Source organism: Vitis riparia, chromosome 17 (assembly GCF_004353265.1).
Source record: "Vitis riparia cultivar Riparia Gloire de Montpellier isolate 1030 chromosome 17, EGFV_Vit.rip_1.0, whole genome shotgun sequence".
Taxonomy (NCBI): domain Eukaryota; kingdom Viridiplantae; phylum Streptophyta; class Magnoliopsida; order Vitales; family Vitaceae; genus Vitis; species Vitis riparia.
The window spans coordinates 10,668,075-10,680,529 of NC_048447.1; the positions used below are offsets into that span (position 1 = coordinate 10,668,075).

A 12,455-nucleotide genomic window follows, 5' to 3' on the forward strand; every position below is an offset into this window, starting at 1 on the left:
CAGCCAAGTCTGTGTTCAAATGGTCAGCGTAATTCGTGGCAACACCGACAATAACATGTTTTAAAAAGGTAAGAAAGATTATTATAATGAGAAAAACCAAAAGAAGGAAAGTCATGTTCAACGTTATTAGGGACGTCACGTATGGTTCTCCAGAAACAAATGAACGAAAGAAAAGAGAAATCAAAGTTCACAATTCTCATTTCTCTTTCTTTTAAAACTCTTTCCTTTTCCAACATACGCAGGCACACGGATTTTGTTCCTTGGGGAGTTAATTTCCTATTTCCCACTCCCTATCCCTATCCCCTCCTAGAGAATCGCAATCCCTTTGCCCAAAAATTAAAATAAAATAAATATATCAATTTAAAATTAATAAATTAATTTTACATACTTATTCAAACTCATTTTATTTATTTTTTATCATATATTTCTTTTTTTCCTTTTTCTTTTTTATGATGAATCAAACATAGAAAATTTTATTTCTCTTTCACTCTTTTCTGAATATTTTCGAGGCAAACATAGCCTTAGAATCATTGACTCTGAATTTCTCGTCTTAAACAGCAATCGGTCAATATTCAACTGAGACCACAGAAAACAAATTTCGAAATCATTGAAATCAGCTTTTCTTGATGTTATTCTCCAGTTCCTTCCTTAGCTGCTGAGAAAAATCATCATGGACATCATCATCGTCCCAATCATCTTCCCATTGCTCTGCTACTTTTTCTTCAGCCCTATCCTCCCACTCTGCCATTCAATTATATTATTAAAACAACAGGGTAAAACAGAGACACTTGCTGCTCCTACAAATTAACCAGCAAAAATACATAACACCAAGAAATACAATCCAGTTTTTTCAGGCATGCGGTCAAATATGCAAAATATGAATTCCCTCATTATCTTTTGGTACACATAAATACTGACTCCAATAATAAAGCAAAGCAAGTACTAGGAAGAAAAATGTTTTCATGACACCCTTGGGGTCTAGCTCAGCTGCAGTACCCTCCTGCAATGCACCAAAGGTCCTGAGTTCAAGTCTCCCTAGTATTTAAGTGATCTAGGGTAGAGGGATGCCCCCAAAATATTTCACGCTCAAAATCAGCAGTTTGATTGATGCCCTCAAAAGATTTCATCACTCGAAGAGTGGGAGGAGAGGTAGATGTGGATTAGTTGAAGATTTCAGTAGGAAGCTCCCTCCCCTGGGATTGATGCCCCAAAAGCTTTCATGGCTAAAAGAGTGGCAGCTGTGGGTTGGTCAAAGAATATAGTAGAGAGCTTCCCCATCCATTTAAGCATACATTATGACATATGACAATCAAGGTCCATCCTCCCAATAATAATTTTCAAACTGTGGAAGCACAAGCTTCAGCACAAGGTGAGAACTTGGCCACCTCACTATTCTTCGTGAACTTAGTAAACTGACAAGAACAATTTCAGGACAATGAGAATTGAAAAGAAATTGATTAAAATTATTATTCTTCTTGGGTTTTACAAGTAGCTCACTCCTTGTCCAAGCTTTAGTATATGGAACAAATTTAAATACTCAGGTCCAAGAAGATGAGAGCACCACAAAAGAAGTTAGGATGATATTCAGGTACCTTGAGCACAGGGTGAGAATTTGGCCACCTAACTATTCTACATGAACATAGTAGACCGATAAGAACAATTCCAGGATAATGGGAATTCAAAAGAAATTGATTAAAATGATTATTCTACTTGAGTTCTACATAGGGCTCACTCCTTGTCATGGCCAGCCTCTTAACTTAATTGGTGACACCCATCATAGGTGTTTATAATTTAGAAATGTTTATATTCTTGAGAGGGAAAGCTTCCCACTCTTGAGAGTGAATCTCATTGTGGACTTGGCAACATCAGAATTTAGATTACCAATTAAGGTTCAGACTTGTGAACTGAAAAGGTCATTCATATTGCAAAGAGAATGGACAAAATAATTTAAGAAATAAATATAAACTTTGCAGATATATAATGACATAGTAACAAGCCTCACATAATATCCGAACATTTATCTGATTTACAGATTAGTTTCTAATGACTACTCCAAATCCATGACAAAGATTCCGAAAAGAATAAATAGCGAACACAATGTTCAAATTAAAGATTATTAGAGAAACAAACACATGAATGCAAATTGAAAATAGTAACAGGAAATTACAATAAATCACAAGGTACCGATAGGGAAAAAAATAACATGAACTAAAAATAGGTAAAAAAGGAAAAACCTAACCCTATAGTCATATTATGTGACGAGCATAAAATAGCTTGGTCACGACCAGCGAGAGCTAAAGTTCCATTAAAGAGCGTTTCCACGGGGTAGAACCTTCTCAAGGAGTGGCCAAGTGATAAGGCAACGGGTTTTGGTCCCGCTATTCAGAGGTTCAAATACTTCCATCCCAGTGCATTAAATCTGGAAATTTATCCATCCTCCATAAAGGAGCCGAATGAAACCAAAGTTTCATGTTCGGTTTTGAATTAGAGACGTTAAAAATAAAATGAATCGACGTCGACTATAACCCCTAGCCTTCCAAGCTAATGATGCGGGTTTTTTTATATATTCATATTAATTATGAATAGCTAAGATACCAGCAATTTACTGAATTTCTATGCATGTACAATTTCTGGAGATGGCTAATTGGACTAAAGTGGAGGATTGCTAATCCGTTGTACGAGTTATTTGTACCATAGAGATGATAAATCTTTCGCCTGTAATGTAAATTCAATGGGATGAATTACATCTCGATGATATTGAAATTTCCTCATAAACAACACCCCCAGTTGTTTCTCAATACCAGTGTTAGAAAGAGTTGAAAGGGATTCGCCCATATAGAAAACATGTCAAAAGTATTACCCTCAAACAAAAACTTCAACAATTTTATAGGCTTTAGAGATTAATATAAGATTTTAGACTCAATTTTTTTTTCTTATTGCCTTCCAAAATTTGATAAAAAGTTGTGATTTCTAAGCACTTAGAATCAAACCATGAAGAATAAAATGTGCAAAATGATCAATCACCTTAACCAAAAAAATAAAATAAAATGATCAGAATTTTGTAGTATCCACTTAAAAGCCAACTCTAAATGTTATTCTTGGATTTGAAAATCCATAAGTTCATATCAAAACTGATAGATGCAATCTCAAAGAAGCAAAGGATTAGTTTAACAATGGATAAAATTTGACCTTTGATGACCCTCACACCAATTGATCTAGTCATAGAAAACAGCAGAGGATTTTCCCCACCAATTGATCTAGTAATATAAATATCTTATAGTATCAGGCCAATTGAACTGATTTCAATCTATCAGGAACCAAGAAGCTATAATTCCAATTAGCAAACTCATATATTTGAACATTGATGGGATACTGGCAGTCAATCACAATTCCAACTGATCAAAACAACTTCCCAATCAACAAAACCAATTGCATTTTCTCCCTAAAGAAAAGATCTCAACCCTAGACCAACAGTGCACAAGCACATTGTCAAAACAAATTTACCTAAGTCGTAAGTTAGGATTAAAAAATTAACCGCGAATCAATCATAAATCGCAAATCAAAACTGAAATTGAATAAATGTGTTGCACACCTTCATTGATTTCAAACTCATCATCATCTTCGAATAGGTCAATTTTCACATTCTCAGCCGCTGCCTTAGGTTCCGTTGCCATTTCGAACCTCACCAAAACCTGCAGTTATTCTCAAACCAGTGAAGCGCCAATGAGCTACTACTCCAGAACAAGAAAATTTACAAGAAAAAAAATTCGCATAAATTGAGTTTAGTGCTCCATTTTTTGGCAGAGAGAAGAAAAAGACAGAAATCAAGAAAACAAAAACCTAACAGTACCTAGTGAGATTATTTAGCTAAGGGCTTTTTGTTTTTTTTTTTTTTTTCTACTTGAGCCAATCCAACAATAATATAATACAAATAACGGAAATTCTCGTACCTTCCTCGGGCTTGTTTTCTCAGCCGCCAAACGGAGGACGGACTCGTAACTACTGGGGACGTCAAGAATCGCTTTCCTAGAATAATCTGGACCTTCCCAGTGAGCGTGCATATGTTGGGAAATTTTCAGTATAACGACGTCGTTTTGTTGAAAAATAAATGTAATACTGAATAAAAATTTAATTCCTTCTATTTACATTTAATTTATACTTCACGCATTGAAGCACAAAGATCCCGCTCCATTTAACAAATTAGAATATGAATACGAGTCCTTTCTTTTGTTGCATCCATGGAACATGTAGCTGAGGTGCTAACAAAGGTGATGGCTTCGGATCGATTTTGTTACATCAAAGGACAAACCTAATTACGTGAAGAAATCATCAATCTATGTTGTGGGGCATGATAAGGATTTTAGCCAAGAAGTTGAAACATGATCTCGTCGAACAAAATATCATTATTGTGGGTCCCTCACTATAAGGTCGTTCCCTCATCCGTCCACCTGGTTAGTCATCTAGAAGAAGGGTTTAAGGTCGAATGGATAATCCATCTATATTTAGAAGGAAGACAAACACTCCTAAACGGAGACAGTGAGAATGACATCTAACTAACCTCCACACATTTACTCACCTTCAAGCGTTGATTGTGCACCAGGCACTTTCCATAATTGATGTAACTATTACTATGATAAATTCCATTATTTACGGCTTATCAATGCAATACGATCATTATGTCCTAACAATTAATGTCATAATAATACACAATCAAACACAATTAAGGTGTTGTTAAGATATCTGCAATGATATTACACATGAATAAGGATAAATAGTCATGTACAATCCAAGAAAGGTATGTTGCTTTCTTTCTAAAAAAAAAAAACCTTTACTTGTTCAAACCAACTCTCTACTTAAGCTTTGGAGGAGTGTCCTTGGACAACCCATCCAGACATACATCCTTTTATACAAGAAACATATCTGCCTACTTATCGAGTAGTCTAGGTAAAAGACACGATGACCATTCCATCTATCTCTTGAGCTTAGACGGGCACATTTTTTTGGATTGTGCACCAACAATTATTGTCATTATATTTATCCTTGTGTTTATTATAGGTTTCTTTACTTATCTCTTGTAAAGTCTTGTACTATGAATGCATAAGCCCGTAAAGAATACATGTGTTGAGCTACCAACGAAGTAATAACCCCTAAAAAGTTAGAGCAAGGCCTAATTAAAAATAAATTGAATTCAACACTACACTTCAATTATGCCCTTTTGAAAGGAACATTGGGTTTAACAATTCTGTCTCTGTCTACCAAAATGACTACCTTAAATCTTAAAGTAAGATAATAAAAAAACATGATGAATGGTGAAAATTAATCTTTTTCAATTTGTTATTTTTTGTAATGTGAATAATTTTTTTCGCTATCATTTTTATGAGCACCGACTAAAGTTTCAACTAAAAAGATGAAATGATTTTTCATTATCTCAATTGAAGTAATGAGCCCCCCAATAGCCTACATGTGTGCCAAAAAAAAAAAAAAAAAAGACTCTTATTTGATATGAGTAAATTATACAAACGATAATTAGGATTAAGAATAATTTAATTCTTTTGATTTATTACTTTAGGTTCTTTTTAACTTTAAGTCATAACATTAAGTTATTTTATCAAGTATGTTTAATTATTTAATGACTTAAATGAAGGTATAAAGAGAACATTTGATAAATTAACTTTTTAACTTAGTGATTCAATTTAAATTATTAAGCATAATAAGAGAGTGTTTGGTAAATCAATTTTAATGGCTTAATATGATTTAATAACTTAATTTAAGTCATTAAGTTGATTAAGCATATTTGATTAAAATGACTTAATATCATAACTTCAAAATCAAAAATAACTTTAAGTGTTAAGTCAATATAGTTAATTTATTTTTAATTCCAAATCTTATTTGTCTAACTTATTCATATTTAGTGAGAGTATATTTCACAAGTATAATTCCACATTCACAACTCATTTTTTAATAATAAATATTTTATTATTATCTTATGCATTTCTAGTACTTTAAATACAGATGTTTAACAAATAAGTTTATTGTTTAAGATTAAAAAAAAAAGAGTAAATATTAGTTAAAAATAATAAAAGTAAATATATCAATTTGAAAATTTAGAATAAATTTTAAATTAATTTTATAAAACAACTTTAACACCTAAAATGAAAATCAAGTAATAAGTTTTAAATTAACAACTTAACATTAATAATTTAACTTTAAGTCAATCAAAGATATTAAAAAATAAGTATTAAATTTTACTAAACATCCTTTAAGTCATAATAAGTCAATAAGTTCATTTATTAAAAGTCTTCTTAAAGAGCATTTGGTAATACCTAATAATACATAGAAGATGTTTAGTAAATCAACTCTATGACTTACTATGACTTAATAACTTAATGTAAGTTATTAAATAAATTAAGCATGTTTGGTAAAATAATATAATATCGCAATTTAAAGTTAAAAATAATTTTAAGTATGAAGTTAAAATAGTTAACTTCAGTGGATATTGATAAAATTTAATACTAATGACTTAAGTTGACTTTAAATTAAATTATTCTTAAGTTATAGACTTAAAACTTATTATTTATTTTTACTTTAAATATTAAAGTTGTTTGGGAAAATTAACTTCAAATTTATTTTAAATTATCAAATTGACATATTTACCTTTGTGTAATTAACTTTTATCATCATTAATTTTAACTAATATTTATTTTTATTAATTTTAAGCAATAATTTTATTTTTTAAACATTTATATTTAAATTTAAAGTATTGTAGATATATAAGATAACCCTAAAATATTAACTATAAAAAATGAGCCATGATTGTGAAGTTATGGTTATTAAATATTTCTCATTAGATGTGGGCAAATAAGATAAAAAATATTTTATATTAAAAATAAGTTAACTATTTTGTAGGTGTTTAGTAAACGAACTTAATAACTTAAAGTGACTTAATAACTTAATTTAAGTCATTAAGTAAATTAAGTATATTTGATAAAATAACTTAATAGTATGACTTAAAGTAAAAAAACAACTTCAAGTAATAAGTTAACTTTTACCTAACAATCTTAATACTTAAAAGTTAAAATTAAATAATAAGTTTTAAATTAACAACTCAAAATTTATTACTTATTTAATATTTTAAGAATATGTTGGATAGTAATTGTAGGAAGCATTTATAACATTTCTAACACTTAAATTTTTTTTATCTTTTATGTATTAGAAAGGTTAGAAGCGCTTCCTAAAATAATTACCAAAAAGTCTCTAAATATGGATATTTAATGAACAAATTTATTATTTAAGATTAAATGAAAATACAAATTTATTAAAATTAATGAAGACAAATGTATAAATTTGATTATGTAGAATAAATTTGTAGTTAACTTTACTAAAAAAAAAAAAACCTTAATACTTGAAGTAAAAATTAAGTAATAAGTTTTAAGTTAACAACTTATAACTTATAATTTATTTTTAAATATTAAAGTTATTTGATAAAATTAAATTTTATTCTAAATCATCAATCCACATATTTACCCTCACTAATTTTAACTAATATTTATATTTTTTTCTAATTTTAAGCCATAAATTTATTTGTTAAATATTTATATTTAAAGTATTATAAATATACAAGATTACAAAAATATTTATCATAAAAGATAAATTATGAATGTATCATTGTTGTAAATTATACTTTTAGGTGGTGTTTGTTTTTTCACTTAAATATAAATAGAATTTAATTTAATTTAACTTTAAATATAATTTAATAGTATTTAGTAAGTTAAATATTTTTACTTAATACTTAAAATCATTTTTTATTTTACATTATAATATTAAATTATTTTATCAAACATATTTAATCTACTTAATGACTTAAATTAGACTTAAATTAAATCATTAAGTGATATTAAGTCAATAAATTGCCTTACCAAATAAGCAAAGCATTCATTACCAAACATGCAACGTATTTCATTAAGTAATAAATATTAAGTTTTACAAAACAACCTCTTAATATATAATAATAGAATTTAAATTGTGTTTAAATTGTTAAGTCATATTAAGTCCTTAATTTATAAAATTTATTTTAAACTTTAAGTTGCGAAATTAAATTATTTTATCAAACATATGCTTAATAGGTTATAAATGTTTTATCAAACCCAAATTTTAACAATATTCTAAAGTGGGATTGAGATCATAGAATGTTTCAAGCTTACCTGTAACCATTTTTAAGAAGAAATTGACCAAAAAGAGAAAAGTATGCAGAGGGCTTTGAAGGAAAAAAATCATCAAGCTTTGTTTCATTGCCACAAAAACAGGGGATAAGCACCTATAGCTCTTCAAAAAACTGAGCTAATACAGTTTACTTCAATCTGCAAAAATAAATTGGAAAGACGAGTTTGAGCACACCGGTATGTATCTATTTACATGGGGAGATGTTAGAAAATAATGTGTGGCAGTGTGGCTACCGGACGCGAAGGAACCTTTCTTGTGGAACTCGTGAACTCCTCAAACCAGAAGAGTCTGTTTCCCGAAATTTATGTATGATTTTGAGGAGCGAGCAGGCCTTCTTGCTGCCATGTGAGGTGCCTTCAGTCACAAGGGAGTATAGGGAAGTCATTAGTGTTGGGTCTTTTGCTAAATCAACAGTCACTTCTATGCTGCCATTGGTGCAAAGAGACAGCAAAATTGAAACACAGTACTCTTTTCCTGTTCGGGATGGAGAAGATTGCAGAATTCTTGTAATTAGAGGTAAGCCCGAGGCCTTTAGGATCGCCAGTGATCCGTCTATATGCTCTGAAAGTTTTGCCAGAGCTGCTAATGAGTCTGTTGCCAGATCTTCCTTCACTGAAGAAGCTAAAAGATGCACCAGCAATGGAACGGTTCCAGCTGCGAGCACTCTGGGGCAATTCTCCCGGCATAGGAGCAGTCCAAATATTGCGACAACTGCATGCATTTTCCCAATAGTTGTTCCAGTTTTTATCAGTTCAACTAGAGATGGGATTGCCTCCGGTGTTTCTCCGATCAATGCTCGGTACTTGTCCACTGAAGCTAGATAAAACAGAGTCGCAGCTGCTATCTGCCGGGACTCTAACCTGGGTCCCGCCTTGAGAACTTTAAGTATCAACTTCAGTCCTCCACTGTCCATGATCACTTTCTTGCCTTTGACATGCTTGGAGAGCTTCAGTAAAGCTGCAATGGCGTTCTCCTGCGTGGGTGGGTCTGTGGAAGAGAGGAGATTCAAGAGAGGTGGGACAGTGCCGGCCTCGATCAAGCAACACCTATTGAAGACACTTGATTTTGCAAGCAAACGAATCTCGTAAGCAGCCTTGTTTTTCTGTTCGCCTGTTCCAGATACTAGTCTTCTGGCAAGAAATTTTGAAAGAAATCTTGTAGCTTCTGCGGCTGCTGGACTGTTTACGGAAATGGTCCTTTCTGTGTTACTATTCTGGGTTTCTGTTTTTGCTAGTGAAACGCCATGATCTTCACAGAATTGTTGGATAAGCTTTCGGAGAGCAGAATTAGGCACCAATTCTTTGTTGATCAGCTTCTCACCTGTTTTGGGACAGATGATGTTCCCAGCTCTGAGCCATTTCTGAATCGAGGACCGATCATAAGTCTGGCCCGTAGATACCGTCACTGGATCAGTCATTAGCTCGAGAGAAATGGGGCATCGAAAATCTTCAGGATTCAAGCAACTAAGCATCTCCACGCTGCACCTCCCCTCCGTTTGATCAGTGCCGCTAGACTCTATTTCTTCGAACATCACTCCTCTGCAGTAGCTCATCAACCCCATTAAACTTTTCAATAATGTAACCTCTCTTTCATCACATTCCAAGCTCAGTTCCTCCATAAATCTTATCTCCTTGTTACATTCACTCCAGCTTCGAATCTCAAGGTGATCAAGAACCCTCTTCACAACACTCATATCCGGCTCAATTATCTTCTCGAATTGATTCAAAATCCATATAACATCCTTGGCAGCGCATTCGTCGTTAGCGTCGAGGTCAAATCTCGCCTTCCTGGCTTGCTTGGCCACCAGTTCAACCAACTCCTTCACTTCACTCGTCACATCAATGCAATTCAATGGCAAAACCTCAAGAGCCGTCGCAAACGCCCGAATCAAGACCCGGAACTGAGTCGCAACGAATTGAGACTTCATCAGAATCCAAAGCCGAGCTCCCTCTCGACTGCAGTCTTCCAACAGGAACTGGATTTTCTGGAAAGCGAGATGGAGCTCGGAAAAGCAGAGGACAACGGAGTCCGGCAGAACCGACCGGCGGTCCTGGATTTCTTCGAAAAAGATTGACAGAATTCCGACTTGGCGAAGTGTTTCCCGCGCATTTCGCTTCTGGGTTGGGAAGAATTTTGATTGGTAATTCAGTATGCTGGTGGAGAGAGCGACGAGAGAGCCTAAAAGGGTCACTGGAGAAATGCTTTCGCAGGGGTGAACCGCCGGAAAACTGAGAATACGGCGGTTGGACCGGTTAAAACTTTGAAACATTGAAGAAGAAATAGGAAAAAACACAGGAGCTCTGTATTTCGAACTGAAAATAGAGGAGATTCAACCGATCAGTATCTATATATAGAAAAGGGATTCTTCAGAGTATCTGCAGGACACGTGGCAGACGATTATGCGTAGTTCCCAAGACGCGTGTCAGTGACACGTGGGAAACTGCAGTTGGGTGACGCTGCTTCCTAGATACCGCGGAGGTACGGGTGGGATGGTCTTGATGGAGACTGATTTGTGGTTCCCACTGACCGACCGGACACGTGGAGTTGCATTCAGTTGACGCGTACCCTGAAGAACGGGGAAGAGTCCTGTGTGGGCGTAAGCAGAGAGCAATCGAAGCAACTTAGCCGACAGAGTATTGGAAAAAAAAAAAGACTTACGTGCATTAATAAATTTAATTACGTGTCTTTACTATGATTTAAAAAATTGGTTCGGAATATGCAAATTTACTATTAATCTCACGTGAAAGTATTATCATAAAGTCACATTGATTAAAAAGAAATCGATAATTCACATGTTACATAATGACGTGGAACTAAAAACCTTTTCCAGCATGTTATCCAAAATTATATTACTTTTTAATAGATGACGATTTTTGAAATCCAATTATAAAAACAATACCTTTTCTAAGAATATTTTTTAATTATTTTAATTTATATTTTTTAAATATCATAAATAATTAAAAATATATATTAATATAAAGAGCATGTGGTTAATTTCTAATTTTGTGCGCAAAAATCTGGCAGGCACTGAAGGCAGTTAGTGTTGATTGAGCGCCAGAAGTTGGTCAAATGTAAACAGTAAACACATCATTTAATGGACCAAAAAAGGCTGTCACTTAATAGACGAAAGGGAAAGGAGTATGCCCTGCCCACCATGCCATGGATTTCTAGATTCTTCCAAACAAATATCTTTGAATCTTGAGCTGCATCACCTCCTGGTGGCCACACATTCTATTAACTGCCACTGATTTTTGTTTGTGTACACATGAGATTAGATTGAAAATGTTGACTCTACATACAAGTATGCATCATGGAATGGGATTGGAAAAAGAAAACAATTAAATTTAAAATAAATAAAAAATGGTTTAGGCCTAAGCCTAAGCCATAAGATGGACGTGGACCAACCAATTTGTGACTGCTATCACGCGCTTAATCCTTACACGTCACAATAATGCAATGCGTGTCATGGTGACTCATTCATCTGACTATTTCTGAATTGAGAGGTTTCGTTACTATGAAGTCTCTTCTTTATTTCATTTTTTGTAAGTATTCACATAAATTATCATAAGTGTAGCACTCAACTTTGGTCCAATCTGGCACTACGAGAAACGGGTTTTGGTCGTTTTGAATTTGGATCTAGCCATCTCTGTTTTGGTTGGTTTGCCTGTGATTGGTCCTGCTCTCGAGGGTTCTTCGGAAGATCAACCATATTTGTGTAATTGTTTAGTATTTATGTTCTAATATTAAGATAAAGGTTGAGTCAATACATTCCTGCAAAGGTTTGGTTTTCAAGCAGTCACAGAGCATACAAAGTTCAAAAAACCCCTTGGTCTTGTGGGGGTGCTCACAACCCACTCCTAATCGCCTTTCTGCCAAAATGCATGAGTGCACAAGAGCCATGTGACTTTGTTCATTTGGCCATGAGATAGCAGGTGAACATAAAACCAATCGGATACGGCACACATAAGCATTAACTGTAACAGACATTAAATGTCATGATTGACGCGATTGTTATAAGGCTAAAATACCAAATTTCATGGCTTAAAGACATAATAGTCATTATGAGCTGATTATTATTAGCATTAAAGATAATAACACGCAATCAAAAGCATCATTAAGACATCTAAAAAAACGTTATAATTAAGTAAGAATAAATAATCACTCATAAAAACAAGAAAGGTATACCGTCATATCTCCAAAAAAATCATATCTTACTCAAGTGTTCAGTCTCTAAC

At 33.3% G+C, this 12,455-nt stretch overlaps 2 protein-coding genes across 2 annotated transcripts; both read right to left on the minus strand.

Moving 5' to 3' along the window:
- Nucleotides 1–453: 453 nt before the first annotated feature.
- On the minus strand, nt 454–4,073 carry LOC117904907 (protein DSS1 HOMOLOG ON CHROMOSOME V-like). Its single transcript, XM_034817718.1, has 3 exons — nt 3,951–4,073; nt 3,593–3,692; nt 454–741 (listed from the first exon to the last, which is right to left on the minus strand). Exons 1-3 carry the CDS (start codon nt 4,059–4,061, stop codon nt 614–616), a joined length of 339 nt encoding a protein of 112 aa, XP_034673609.1. The 5' UTR covers nt 4,062–4,073; the 3' UTR covers nt 454–613.
- Nucleotides 4,074–8,255: 4,182 nt separating this feature from the next.
- LOC117934431 (U-box domain-containing protein 19-like) lies at nt 8,256–10,522 on the minus strand. The gene has a single exon (XM_034856106.1). It carries the CDS (start codon nt 10,487–10,489, stop codon nt 8,450–8,452), a length of 2,040 nt encoding a protein of 679 aa, XP_034711997.1. The 5' UTR covers nt 10,490–10,522; the 3' UTR covers nt 8,256–8,449.
- Between the last annotated feature and the right edge of the window lie 1,933 nt (nt 10,523–12,455).

Excerpts from the sequence above, each read along its gene's own strand:
- LOC117904907 (XM_034817718.1), bottom strand. The coding sequence starts at position 4,061 with ATGCACGCTCACTGGGAAGGTCCAGATTATTCTAGGAAAGCGATTCTT. Across the intron at positions 3,693-3,950 it reads AGAAAACAAGCCCGAGGAAG|GTTTTGGTGAGGTTCGAAAT; the intron begins GTACGAGAATTT and ends GAATAACTGCAG. Across the intron at positions 742-3,592 it reads TGAGTTTGAAATCAATGAAG|AGTGGGAGGATAGGGCTGAA; the intron begins GTGTGCAACACA and ends ATTGAATGGCAG.
- LOC117934431 (XM_034856106.1), bottom strand. The coding sequence starts at position 10,489 with ATGTTTCAAAGTTTTAACCGGTCCAACCGCCGTATTCTCAGTTTTCCG.